Genomic DNA, 14,894 nt, shown 5'->3' with positions numbered 1-14,894 from the left:
TATCTTCTATTACATGGTTAAAAAATTAAGAAATTAATATATAATTTTTTTTGTAATAAACGTATATAGTTTATAATATGTCTTTCATTCCTTAAATAAATTGTCCACATTCAAATAAATTGTCCACATTCACATGTCACAAATTACTTGTATGTTAAGAATATTATTTTTAGTTTATTTGCTTAATTTATTAGTTATCAATACTTTTTTTGGAAAGCTAAATCAAATCTTCTACTGTTGTATATTTCATATGTAATTATTACTTATATGTCGAAAGATTTTTTTCCTTATATAACTTTTTTTTCAAAAAAAAAATAAATAAAATAAAAATAAAATAAAAAGATAAGGGACACACCAGGAAATGACACGTGTCATTGCTGGTGTGTCTTTTAGTATATAATATTTTTAGTTTATTTGCTTAATTTATTAGTTATCAATACTTTTTTTGGAAAGCTAAATCAAATCTTCTACTGTTGTATATTTCATATGTAATTATTACTTATATGTCGAAAGATTTTTTTCCTTATATAACTTTTTTTTCAAAAAAAAAATAAATAAAATAAAAATAAAATAAAAAGATAAGGGACACACCAGGAAATGACACGTGTCATTGCTGGTGTGTCTTTTAGTATATAATATTGATTGATTCTAGTGTATGTATTTTTGACTATTATTTCTGCTCATTTAATATTTTATGCTCATTCAATTCTAAAATCTTATAATGAGCAAAATAAACCATCAAATACTATTAGATTGATGAATCTACCTTTATATCCATCTAGATGCATGTATAAAAATTCTAGTTCAATATTTGATTAGTTTATTTGATATCAAAATGCATGTAATAAGAGCTAAGTTGTTAATAAAAGCAAGGAGATTACCAAGGCAAGCCTTTTGAAAAACTAAATTAACGTCTTTACTTGTCTTTATTATATAAATTTACGATGTGTTTGGATTGAAAGAAATGGAAGGAAAGGAAGAGAAGGGAAATGGAGAGCTGAGGTATCTTTCATTTGGATAACAAATGAGGAAGGAAGAGAATTGGAGGGGAGAGAAATGGAGGGATTAAATTGTAGGAAATTGATCTATCCCTCCAATAATGGAGAGATTTGGAAGGAAAACTTACCATTCTCTCCCATCCCTTTCCCTCCCCTCCTCTTCTCCTCCCTCCCTTTCTTTTCCTTCCCCTTTCTTTATCCAAACACACCGTTAGGTTTTACATTCTACATTTCTATAAGCAAAGCATGGTAAAATTCACAATAAATCGAACATTTGAAAAAAATAAAAAGAAAAGATGGAGATCCACTGATAGGTATTAGGTAAGTCTTCTCTGAAGATTATAGATAATGGAACATTGAAAAAGGAGACAAAATATGTATGAGGTGAGATGAGATGATGATTACATAATAATACAAATTATATACAACTAATTGATCACAACTACTTAACTACTCCATACAATGCTTTTATATGATCCATAATATTAGAAACATAATGTAAATATTAGAAAAAAGTCAACAACCATAATTTTATCAAAGTTCATAAAATAGAGGAGTAGTCATATCAAAGCGTTAAAGCATGAGCCATGAGATATCCTTATACCTTCAACCAAGTTGAAGTTTTGTGCGTTTTTACATACTCTAGGTTAATTATAATCTACATTATCATTAAACATGTTAAGTTAGTAGTCATATTTTAAACGACTACTTTAAATTTTCATGCTAATAACATCAAACATTTTCCTTTGTTTTTTGTTGTTTATAGGGCAACAAACTTATGAAAATGTTGTAAACAATATATGGTCCATTGATACCGAATTACCGATAGAGTTATCACAAATGACCAGTCCAATCATAAACTGTGACATGCATCCATTGTAACAGATTGTGATCTTTAGTATCACCCCATACGTCACAAATAAAAATGATAAGTAATTAGAAGAACAAGAAGAAGAAAAATAAATAATGGTACGGTACGATAAATAGATAATCGTAACCGTACCACTTGCTCTTATAATACTAATTCCGTAGTTTCCGTACATTTTCCTTTTCAACTTAATTAAGCATCTTTAATCTGACAAACTACTCTATAAACTAGGTTAGATGAACCACATTTTTGCAACTTCAGCTCAAATCCCTTAGCTTCTAGCCTTCTACCTTACCTTATTCACCAAATACATACAAACTTTGTTCGCCAAAAAACTTACTCCCTATGTCCCAAAATACTATAAAGTTTGTAGTAAGAAAAACATAAAAGTGTTATATTAATTGATATATTGATTTATCTTATTGTAGTATATCATTATATCAATATGGTAATCAATAATAATGTTGGAGAGAATAATAATGATAACGTTAATGAAACATCAAAGAAATATAGTTATCCAGTTGATACAGAAAATAAAGCAATGATATTTCCATTATTTTCTATAGAAAAACCTCATATGAGAGCATTTCATTTGAGTTGGTTTCAATATTTCACTTGTTTTGTATGCACTTTCGCAGCTCCGCCCCTGCTACCAATCATCCGTGATAATCTCAACCTTACAGCCACTGACATTGGCAATGCCGGTGTTGGTTCCGTAGCCGGGGCGATTTTCGCCCGTCTTGCCTTAGGTGCTGCTTGTGACTTAGCCGGCCCTCGCCTCGCCTCTGCTACCGTCTGTTTTCTTACTGTCCCTGCTGTTTTTCTCTCTTCAATGGCTAGTTCACCCGCCGCTTTTTTTGTGATGCGGTTTTTTACCGGATTTTCTTTAGCCACTTTTGTTTCTACACAGTATTGGATGAGTTGTATGTTTTCTCCTAAGGTTGTTGGCATAGCTAACGGCCAGTCGGGTGGGTGGGGGAACCTCGGCGGAGGGGTGGCTAACCTTCTGATGCCACTTCTATATAGCTTTATTTTAAATAATACTAAGGCTGACACGCCTTTTACAGCCTGGAGGGTTTCATTTTTCTTGCCCGCTTTTCTGCAAATGTTTTCAGCATTTGCAGTCATGCTATTAGGCCAAGACCTTCCGGATGGAAACTTTCTTAAGCTCCAGAAGTCCGGTGAAATGCACAAGGACAACGCGAAAAAGATTGTTTATCACGCGGTCACCAACTATAGGGGTTGGATCACTGCTATAGGATATGGATTTTGTTTCGGAGTTGAGTTAGCCGTAACAAACATAATTGTTTCCTATTTCTATGACCGATTCAATCAAAACCTTAACCTTGCAGGCATTGTTGGTGCACTTTTTGGGATGGTTAATATTTTCTCTAGGTCATGTGGTGGATTGTTCTCCGACTTCATGGCGAAAAAGTACGGAATGAGGGGTAGATTGTGGGGGTGGTGGACTGTCCAGACACTTAGTGGTGTAATGTGTATTGTTATGGGACGCCTTGACACTTTAGGCGCTACCATTGCGGTCATGTTGATCTTTTGTTTTCTTGTTCAAGCTTCCGAAGGACTAACATTCGGGGTCGTTCCCTTTGTCTCTAGAAGGTACGAAGTAATTAACAATAAATATTTTCAATCATATCATTTACTTAATACTACCTCCGTTAACTATTAGTTGCAAAACACTGGATTTTAAATAATCTTTGTGTGTACGATTATTGTTCTGTTCAGATCATTGGGCTTGGTTTCGGGCATATCAGGAGCAGGTGGAAACGTAGGTGCAGTTATATGTCAAGTAATATTCTTCAGAGGTTCACAATTCAAATTAGAAGATGGAATAACATACATGGGTATAATAATCATTGTTACTACCCTAAGCTTATCTTCAATATACTTCCCTCAATGGGGCGGTATGTTGGCTGGTCCGAAACCAGGTGTTACAGAAGAAGACTACTACCTGAGGGAGTGGGATGCAGAGGAGCAGGCACAAGGACTTCATAAAGTAAGCATGAAATTCGCCGAAGGGTGTAGGAATGAAAGAAGCTGTAAAGTTAAGTCTGTTCCGGTAGTAGAAGAGAGCACCCGTCCTTCGACTGATGTTGTCTAACTACATATGCCTGCCTTGTGTTTTCATCTAGATCATGGAGTAATTGAGTTCATGAAAATTGTGTACAACTTGCTGATTGCAAATGAAGCGTCTCTCGATTTATTAGTCTTTCATAGAAGGATTAATAGAGGTGATACTGATGCTATGATGCTAGCTAGTAATAATAGTAGACAAGAAGAATATAGTTTCTATTGTATGGTGAAGTTGTGTTAAGTTGTAATCTTTAGCTGCGTTGGTGTTTGTATTTTCTTCCTTGATGAGTAATAATAGTATTTTATTTGCTCGAGGCTTAAAAAAACATGATACGTACATAAGTGATATGCATTTCGATGAAAAAGTAATTAATGGAAATCCAACTTCGATTTGCTTGTATTTGATTGGAGTCTTAACACTTTTAAACTACTTTGTCTTTTTATCTACCTTCATGGATTAAAAAGACTATGCATGTAGTAGATAAAAGGTACTTCATATTAGCTCCATGTGAGAAGTTACCCATTGGCCTTACTCTTACACGTCATTAGTCTTCATATAAAGGTCGAGCTTTTTGTGAAAGATTTACAATTAACCTAACCCATATACAACAATACGTTAGACATATAAACATCTTGGGTGTAATTCATACCATCCATACGACTAATAATGTTCGATTTTTTTTTTTTTTTTTTTGACAAGAATGTTCGATATTTTTACGGAGTACTAAAGTCCGTTTCGATTCCAAAAATTAATGAGCCTCCCTCTAGTAATTCAGGAGAGGTCTTATGAAGTATGGACCCGTATAGAAAATCAATTTAAGGCGGGAGAAACTCTTTTCCATCCACAAATGCAATTAGTAAGCTTAATTATTGCTTAACTTAAAGTTTATACTCTTAAACTATTGTTTGAAGTTTGAACTGCATTCTTGTACAATGCAATGTACTCTTTTACGCTCCAAATTCTTCTGTTATTCCGTCGCTTTGATGAGCAATTGCTTCAACCCCTTGAAAGCCCTAATTTCTTCTAATTTAACCCAGATTGAGATTACCCAGAAACAAATTCAACGATTCCATGCTTCCCACTCTTCTAAACAGCATGGAAAACAACCACAATTATTGGGGTTTATTGATGATTTGAAAGATGAACGAACACTTCATACCCTTCATGGGAGGGTAACCAAGAGTGGTTCCATTCTTGATTTGAATGTTGGGAACTATGTTTTGAGTTTGTATGCGAAATTTAAAGATTTGGGTTCTGCCCAGAACCTGTTCGATGAAATGTCTGAGAGAAATGTTCGTACTTGGACGGTTTTAGTTTCGGGTTTTGCTCGAATCGGGCTGTTTCAAGTTGGGTTGGATTATTTTTCTCGAATGCTAGTGGAGGGTGTTTGTCCAAATGGATTTACACTGTCAAGTGTTTTCAAGTGTTGTTCTTCTATAGGGTTTGTTTATAATGGTAAGGCAATTCATGGGTGGATACTGAAACATGGGATTGACTTGGATGCTGTGTTGAAGAACTCTATTATTGATTTTTATGTGAAATCTGAAGAGCTTGATTATGCTAATAAGTTGTTTGAGTGTACAGATTGTGTAGATACCGTTTCGTGTAATATAATGATTAAAGCTAACATGGAAAGTGGTAATGTAGAGAGTTCTCTTGATATGTTTAGAAGATTGTCTACAAAAGATGTTGCAACCTGGAATACTGTTATATCAGGAATGATGAAAAATGGGTTGGAAGGAACGGCGTTGGAACTCCTGTATGAGATGGTTAAAGAACAAGCTTGTTTTGATGAATTTACGTATGCTATAGCGTTGGCTTTGGTTTCTTCATTATCGATGTTGGGGCTTGGGGCACAGCTACATGCTCGATTGATCAGACTTAGATTCTATGATAATGAGTACATAAGAACTTCACTAATTGATATGTATTCCAAGTGTGGGGTGATTGATAAGGCGTCTGTTGTATTCAAGCAAATGTCTCAAGGTTTTTCTAATAAACATGTATCTAAGATAAATGGTGAAAATTTAAAGATGGATAATGTTTCTTGGAGCTCCATGCTTTCGGGATATGCTCAGAATGGAAGGTTTGGAAAAGCTTTGGAAATGTTCTGCCATATGGTTCGTGAAGGAATTGGAGTTGATAAATATACTCTGACTACTATTGTCTCTGTATGTGCTGATTATGGGTTTTTGGAATTTGGTGAGCAGATTCATGGCCTCACACATAAGATGGGACACAAATTCGATTTGGTTCTGTGCTCTTCGTTGGTTGATATGTATTCCAAATGTGGAAGTTTAGGGAATGCACAGACTGTGTTTGATCAAACTGTCACAAGGAACACTATTTTGTGGACAGCTATTATAAACGGATATGCCTTCCATGGGCTTGGTAGAGAAGCCGTTAGACTTTTTGAAATGATGATGGAAGATGACATTCAACCAAATGAGATTACCTTTGTGGCTGTTTTAACTGCGTGCAGCCATGCAGGGCTTGTTGATGAAGGCCGCAACTTTTTCTCTTTAATGAAAGATGTTTACAAAATTAAGCCTGGGGTTGAACACTTTACTTGCATGGTTGATCTCTTTGGCCGTGCTGGCTACCTGGATGAGATAAAGAGCTTCATTTATGAGAACAATCTATCACATCTTAGCTCGGTATGGAGGGCCTTCTTATCCTCTTGTCGACTTCACAAAAGTTATGATATGGGAAAATGGGTTTCAGAAAAGTTGCTTGAACTCGAACCATTGGATGCAGAACCTTATGTTTTGCTATCCAACATGTGTGCTACCAGTAACAGATGGGAAGAATCTGCTAGAGTTAGGAGTTCAATGCAGAAGAAAGGCGTTAGAAAGCACCCAGGTCAATCTTGGATACAATTGAACAACCAAGTTCATACTTTTGTGATGAGTGACAGGTCTCATCCACAAGAAGCTGATATATATTCTTATTTGGACAACCTAATTGGTAGGCTAAAGGAGATAGGCTATTTTACTAATTTAGAGCAGGTTACACAAGATGTAGAAGAGGAACAGCAGGAAATGTTTCTCCGTTGTCATAGTGAGAAGCTTGCCGTTGTATATGGTATCATTAGCACGACTAGTGTAACACCAATACGGGTCATGAAAAATCTTCGAGTCTGTACAGATTGCCATAATTTTCTGAAGTATACCTCTCAGCTTTTAGGCAGGGAAATCATTGTCAGAGATATTCGTAGATTTCACCATTTCAAGGATGGACACTGTTCTTGTGGAGATTACTGGTGAGCTGGAAGTAATTTGTCATGCATGACACCTTGATAGCATGTATCGGTGAACTCTAAACTGAGTGACCATATTGGCTGTTATTGTCCTGGCATTCACATTACGTTCAAAATATGGGGTACAGAGTATCATTCAAGCTCAAATATTAGAACAGGGTTAATGGGTGTTCTATTTTTATTGTTCGAAGTTCAGACCAAAAAGCAGCTATGAATGGTTGTAAATCGCCTTGTTTCATCGATTCATGTCTTTCAGATACTTGGCAATGTTTGGGCTTGGGCAGGTATAATGTTCATAAATCCTTTATAGCTTTATGTTTCACTGTATCTTGTATTCTTGTTAATCTGACAAGTTTTCATGATCAAATCAACATTTCTCAACCTACACTTCCTTGAATAAAAATCATCCATCAAGTTTCTTCCTTATGTTTGTGCATCTTTTCGGAAATGATCTTCCAATTTTATTTTTGTTCTAGTTTATGTATACAATCAGCTATGCAGTCCTGTTTGAATAACTTAAAACCAGATATTTTTCCCCCCTTTCGAATTGTAAGGATTGAGGCTTTTTTTTTTTTTTTTTTTTTTTTGAAGTGTCCTTTTTTATTCTTTGAAACTGTGTTTTTTAAGTGCTTTCCCTAAAAGTTAACTGACCAGGCTTTTACTATACTTCTTTTATGTATATCTTTCATCAACACTGTCCCCTGAATTCTCTGTAGGTACGTCATCGTTTAATGAAATTCATGTTTAAATTAAGAAGAGCCTTAAAGATCAAGTCATCAAATTGGAACTTACTGATATTAGGTGCTTAAGATAATGCATCTTTTTCTAGCTTCTATGTTCTTTCATTCCTTCGCTTTAATCTTATAGGCTCTTCTGTTACTTTAAATTAATGATGTACCTATATTCTCATTATGATGATAGTGTTCTGCATTATCATGATAATCATTGGTTCTTGGCTACTTATCTTATTTCTTCTGCAGCTGGTTCACATATTAAGGTGGATTTTCGACATGATTTTAGTCGATCAAGTGTCTACACCTTTTTCATTATTTTATCATAGAACAGCTGTAAGGTTACTTATTGAAAACCTATTTGATCGAAACTTGCTTACTTCTTAAAACAAGATTTTTTGTTTTCAGCAGTTACAACTTACAAGAGTTTGCAAAACTGACATGCATTGTACTAAAAGAATTTATAGCATATAAACTTGTTTTGACCGGAACCAGAAAAACCCAACCCAAGCCAAACATCAGTACTCCCTCCGTATTTTATTACTTTCCTTTTGAATTTACATTAATGAATATATCTCACCAAATTTGAACTTCCACTACATCCGATTTGACCGAAACCAAAACCTGATTTAAATATGGCTTGTTTCAACCTCTAGTTGTTGCCTTGAACATTGGTCTTCTAGGAGTAAGAAATGTATCATTTTTTGACTAGTGCTATTATTCTAATTTCCTCATCATTAGGTACTTTGGGATAAAGAAATGCTCAAAATCAGCATCACCATCAGTTTTAGCTGTGGATTAAAAATACGTAATATCGCTTATGTTCCACTCTTGGAGATTGAGTACTAATCAAGCAAAGAGAGTAGTAATGCTGAGAAACCAAATAGTAATGGGGTTTTGGTGGCTTTTCTCACAAGAGAGGTTAGTGGAACAAAGACAGAGGAGCCCACCACAGAACTTAGACATCAATTGTTAGATACTAGGATTTAGATACATTTTTTGCTGCTAAGACCTGTCTTTTTGCTCTAATTTGACATTGATTTGTTTTCGACGTACCGTGGTATTGTCAATTTTACTTCTTATAGCTTAATCTTATACTAACAAGTAACAACATCCTTTCAATTTTGAACTTTTTTTCTCCTTTTTATTTCCCACCAAAAAGTGGAAGAGTGGAAGAGTGGGACCATGGAGGGATTAAACGAGGAAGAGGGAGACCAAAGATGACTTGGTTGGAAGGAGTGAGGAAGGATATGAAGTGCATGGATTTACGTGAGGATGAAGTTTTGGATCGTAAGGGATGGAGGAGAAAGATTTATGTTGATGACTACACGGAATAATCAAATTTGGTTCATGTTAGCCGACCCCACTTTTGGGATTAAGGCTTTGATTGATTGATTGATTGATTGATATTTCCCACCAAACCAACATGGGTACTGACTTTTTTCTCATGTAAAATTATACCTTCTTGACAGCAAAGCTAACAGCAGCTACTATAACAACCGCAAACCCTCTTCTATAACTTTAATATCCTCTAAATATATACATCTTTGCATCTATCTCTTAATCTCTTTGTGTCTTTCATCTTTCTTTGTTGACTTTGCTATGGGTGTCCAGGGTAAAGTGAGAGATCGAATGGAGAAATTCGTCGTTCTTCCTTTCTCCATGGGTTGTGCTTCGCAAGCCAGTGTTGCTGTTGCTGAACCAAGGCCTAGAAGATCAAAAGCAGACTTACATTCCCCTTCATTAAGTATGATAATATTTCTATGCTCTTAACTTATATGTATGGAGTTGTGGACTTAAATAAATGTCGGTGTTAAAATTAAAATTTCTTGTTTATAATTACTTCTAGGAATCCAGGAAGAAGAGGACGACGATGAAAGCTTATCTGGTGAGAGCATGAAGAATTCTTCGAGGTTTTTGGCACTTCCAAGAACTAACTTGTCCACTGGAGTTAACAGGCTAGTGAAAGGTTTCAAAAGTTTGTCTCAACTATTCAGTAAGTCACGTGGCTTCTCGTTTTTCCTTAAGTTGGTTTAATTTTCTATGATAAGCCTTTCCAAACTACGGTTCATCAAAGTTGCCTTGAAAGTAATGTGTATTAATTAGTGTATGGTCTAAGGCTGAAACAAAGAAAACTCCTAACTTACAGAGCAATATAACAAAAACTCAATCTTGTGTATATGCATCTATGTGATAATGAAATCTTAGTCTAACAGGTCTTATATAAATAATATAATCAACTCTTACGGCGTGATTTTAAATTTTCCTCTCTATGCATGCATGTGTACTATAATGAACCAATATTATAACTATTTGTGAAAACCTGTTCAAAAATTATTTGAAAGTTCAAAAGCTTATAGATTAAGATGAGTTTATAAAATTTAGATCGCTACCATGTTACTTGTATAATACGTATTACATAACAAGTTATTAACTATGTTAGTATTTGGTTTGATGATCATCTTCTTGCTCGCCATAGAACTCAGTGTAATAGTGCTGGCTGACTTTGAGCTAGACATTGTTCTACGTGACACTTTTAATTGCAAGTTATAAGTTGATATTACAAGATATATGCAGTACAGAGAATATGTATTTGAAAATATTGTTTGCAAATAGGGAAAAAGAAAAAAAAATGCATTCTACCTAGATAAAATTAAAAAGCCTTAATTATTTCATCTGCATTCCAACCAGTTTAAAGTTTTTTGCATCTTGCCAAGCACCTCTAAGTAATACTCCTTCTGATCCTTCTAAAAAAAATTTGCGTATAAGACTGTCTTATATGCTTAATAACTTATTGTAAGATCAGGGTGACTTCATACTTTATTATTGGCGATGTCTTACAAAATAACAAGGTGCAATACAATCTTGATCTGTAGTATACAGACTTGTGGTCACTTGCACTTTTTTTTGGTCGTTAGTATTTTCTTAAACCTTTCCTCCATTTTTCTCTCTTCCAGTTTATGAAGATGAGATGGCAGAGTTGGGGATGAACATGGAAATCGGGTGTCCAACCGATGTGAAGCACGTTACACACATTGGGTGGGATAACCTAGCTAAAACAGACCCACTGATAGGGTGGGATAACCTCATCACATCCGAGCTGCTGTCAACTTCGTCGTCTCACGATCACCCTACATCGTCTGCTGTTAGCTTGAAGCAGTTTAATAAGCTTGCAACTGCTCCTGAAAAAGACAGTCCAACCTTTGTTAGTAGTTTCAATGCCTCCTCTTCATTAGCTTAGTCTTGAAGATTTAATATAAATCTTTGCTTTTGATCATATATTATAGTATAATATAAATATAATACTTTGTATTATATATATGTCTTGCAATCAAAGTTGGTTCTATTTTGTGGGCATATATTATATGATATGATGTGGTTTGTATTGTGCTAGGTTTTGTGTGATTATGTACAAATCATGGCAGTTTTTATAATGCACCACCACCACCTCCATAATCATATTACATAATTGTATTGTGGTTGGTTATGATTGGTTTGATCTAGAATGTACTCATTTGTTGTAAAGAACAAGTTGTGATACGTAGGAAGGAAAAGAAAATGAATTTTATGTGAATGTGATTATTATTTCTAGATTACTCAATTATCATTATCCCACTCCTTTTCCTCTATACTTTTGAAAGATGGAAGCAACTTGAATGATTCATGAGACGTACGTGTACAGTCTTACATTATTGATCCAAAATAGCTTTCTTTAGAATTACCTGTGCGAAAATCATTAGGGAGATTTGGGATGATATATATTTTTCACCTATCGAATTTTAAAATGTGTTCAATTCAATTAGTTTGGGACGAACTACCATAAACATGTGACCTATTATTGATGGATGTTGGAAATTTATGCGTAAATTTGAAATTAATTATTCATGTAGATTCCAATTAGCACATTCTGATTTCTACTAGTTGTAAGTCTTGTAACTATACAAATTAAAGCAAATACAACAACAAAGCAAATTAAGGAGCAAACAGAAAGCAGAGTATTTCCTTGAATATACAATATCTTTTTCCATCTTCACAATAATAGAAGTTTAGCCCCTTACAACCAAAACCTTACTAACAATGATCTCAACACCCCACTTACTTGAAGTAGTAAGGAAGGTTGAGAACATACATGAGGAAGTAAGCCCATGTAACACCGGAAACACCACCAAAGAAGAACCCTCCGGTGAACTTAGCCCACCCATCAGCGGTCTGAAGCTGGTCGGGCTGCTTCTTTCGCCCGGTCAATGTCAAAGCCGGGGCGATAGAGGGCTCTCCCTCCTTGAAGGAAGCAATACCATACATAGTCAAGCAAATGCTTAGGATTACTACAAGTCCTGCAGCAGCTAAGGAACCTGCAGCACCAGCATACTCAGTGTTTCTTAATGGGCCAGCCTTGACAAATGGGCCAACCAAAAGAAAACCATGGGCTAAGCCCACCTCAACACCACGTAGAAGTGGGTTGACTGCAGTCCTGTATGCTGGAAGGTTGGATAGGTACCAGGCAACCAATGGGCTGGATGTCACTGGGGTTTCAAGCCCACCAATGAATGGGTCTCCATTTAGAGGCTGGATTACTTGGTATGTTGGCTGTCAAAGAAATGAAAAACAAAGTTAATTTTGTTCATAACTTATCGGTTTATCGGGGATATAAATGACAATGATGCAGACAAAATTCTTTAGCAAACCGTTCTCTAAACATGTTGCAAGTTTCATATTCGAAAAATATATTGTTGACAAAAAAATTACTACTCCGTATGTAGTAATAATGAGCTCAAACTATGAGTGATCAATTGCTCACTTTGATCATTTGAGTTAGTGAGTGTTATTAAACCCTTCAAGAACTTCAGATTTTATGCTTCTTTAATCATTTGCCTATTTAAGAATCCAACCTCTATTAATACAATTTTTATTTTTAATTTATTAATCTCTATGTTTCTTTAATCATTTGCCTTTTAATAAAATTTTCAATGAAACTTTAACATTTTTTTTCCCTTAGCGAGCCACAAGGACGGGTGATAAGACTCAATCCCAAAATCTTTTGAAATTGGGAGAAAAGCTCTAACCACTTGAGCTATCCCTCGTTCTCAAAACATTTTAATTTATGATCTACCACTCTACATAAAGGATGTTTAAGATAGACAAGATCGTTAATTTGCCACAAAATGGATTAACTATAAATAAATATTACGACTGCCGGCCAATCAAAAACAAGCTACTATTTAAAATTTTTAACATAATGTGACTGAATAATTAAAAAAAATTAGACTAAATTAGAAACTTTGGATAAAAGGGAGACAAAACAACAGCCACTCCAGAAAAAATAGAACAATTCTAGGTTCTGGTAATCTGGTATCACCAAAACCACCAGACATGTCAGCAAATATACATCATCCAAGATCTAGATCACCGAATTTCTGGTCAGCTCAAAGTACCAAATTACTGTCAATATCAATTTTAGTAGAAATTTGTTACTCCGTATGATATTATTCTAAATCTCCACTAATTGACATGATTATCAATTAATATTAAGTTACATGATTAATTATTCCATACCTAAGAAAGCTAATTTTTTACAATCATTGCATTTTTAAAGCCTTGTACGGAGTAATACCTTAACGTAACAATAATATAGTGCCATCATTTATCTAATATTGATCATCAATCTTTCATTCGATAATCAATATAACTACTACAAAATTTCAAGGGATTGTGAATTTGTGACTACACGTATTCATTGTATTCACAATCACAAGTATTATATTCACAAACGCTATCTAGTTCAGTTTATAAAATAACGTAAAACTACTTAAAACTCAACATTGTGTCACATAACATGAAAACAATACAACATGTAATCTAATATGAACATAAGAATACCTTTTCAGACTGAACAGCCTTGACGGTAAAAGAAACGTTCCTCCTAGAAGAAGGGAAAGCTCGCAAAGCAGGGCCAGAAATACCCTTAGGAGCAACAAGAGCCCTAGTGGTGAACCCACTCTTTAATTGGCTAGCCATTGGAGATGTGGTTGCAGCCATTTTTACTAGCCCCCCTAATAAAATATCTAGTTGTAACCAAAAGCAAAAAAAATTGAGCAAGAGTTTTAGAATGAAGAAGAGTGACACTAGAGTATAGTATACTTACTAAGTTAAAGATTTGGAAAGAGAAATAAAGAAAGAAGAGGTTATCCTTCAAAGTTGGAATTCATGGTTGTGAACATAGCATCTTGATTTCTGATTGGATGATTGGTGGATCCAATCTTATCCACTCTCATCTTTACAAATACTCTTGTTTTTTTATGAGGTTTCGGACTATTTGACATACCATTTATTTGGATTATCCACTTTTTATGGATGGGCCGGTGCAAGTTTAGATTGGGCTGGGTTGAGTGGTAAAGGCCCAAGATCAAATGAACTAATTAAAATAGTTTAGGCCCAACGTAAAACTGCATCCCCAAAGCCAAATCCTTGCACATTTATAAACTTCAAACTCCAACTAAACACAAAGTCTAGAGATATAAAGAAGTACTCGTAAGAATTTCATGAATCTCGATACTATTATCGACGTGTAATTAGCCGGAAAAAAATATATTAAAATAAAAAATTCTCAAATGAAAATTGATGTGATTTGAGCGATTATGTTAAATATAGGTATAGACTGCATTTATCATTGAGAGAGAGTGCACTTTACAAGTTCAAGTAACTATCCCAAAATCATATGACGAAAAGAGAAATAACCTATTTAACTTGTATAGTATTTAACTTTATCTTCCTTTATCAATTTGAAACAATAATATTAGTTTCTCGAAAATACTACTCGATATAAAACATATTAGAAATTTAAAAGATCCCAATAAAAAAATATTTCAAGCTTTATTATGACCAACTTTTTTATTCTTCAAAAAAGATGACCAACTTTTTGACAAGCAATAGCCAAAGGATTCAACGT

At 34.6% G+C, this 14,894-nt stretch overlaps 3 protein-coding genes across 3 annotated transcripts; 2 read left to right on the top strand and 1 right to left on the bottom strand.

Moving 5' to 3' along the window:
• Nucleotides 1-2,311: 2,311 nt before the first annotated feature.
• On the top strand, nucleotides 2,312-11,955 carry LOC145606221 (high affinity nitrate transporter 2.5-like). Its single transcript, XM_081662262.1, has 3 exons — nucleotides 2,312-3,483; nucleotides 3,610-3,943; nucleotides 11,917-11,955. The coding sequence occupies exons 1-3, from the start codon at nucleotides 2,312-2,314 to the stop codon at nucleotides 11,953-11,955; spliced, it is 1,545 nt and encodes a 514-aa protein (XP_081518388.1).
• LOC145606141 (CRIB domain-containing protein RIC4-like) lies at nucleotides 9,419-11,573 on the top strand. Its single transcript, XM_081662196.1, has 3 exons — nucleotides 9,419-9,695; nucleotides 9,798-9,944; nucleotides 10,906-11,573. The coding sequence occupies exons 1-3, from the start codon at nucleotides 9,551-9,553 to the stop codon at nucleotides 11,187-11,189; spliced, it is 576 nt and encodes a 191-aa protein (XP_081518322.1). The 5' UTR covers nucleotides 9,419-9,550; the 3' UTR covers nucleotides 11,190-11,573.
• On the bottom strand, nucleotides 11,921-14,095 carry LOC145606143 (photosystem I reaction center subunit XI, chloroplastic). The gene is made up of 2 exons (XM_081662198.1): nucleotides 13,826-14,095; nucleotides 11,921-12,535 (listed from the first exon to the last, which is right to left on the bottom strand). The coding sequence occupies exons 1-2, from the start codon at nucleotides 13,982-13,984 to the stop codon at nucleotides 12,044-12,046; spliced, it is 651 nt and encodes a 216-aa protein (XP_081518324.1). The 5' UTR covers nucleotides 13,985-14,095; the 3' UTR covers nucleotides 11,921-12,043.
• Between the last annotated feature and the right edge of the window lie 799 nt (nucleotides 14,096-14,894).

This window comes from Chenopodium album, chromosome 22 (assembly GCF_948465745.1).
Source record: "Chenopodium album chromosome 22, dcCheAlbu1.1, whole genome shotgun sequence".
In the NCBI taxonomy this organism is placed as follows: Eukaryota; Viridiplantae; Streptophyta; class Magnoliopsida; order Caryophyllales; family Amaranthaceae; genus Chenopodium; species Chenopodium album.
Note: the sequence above shows the minus strand (reverse complement) of the source record. Positions and strands in the feature narration are given on the sequence as shown.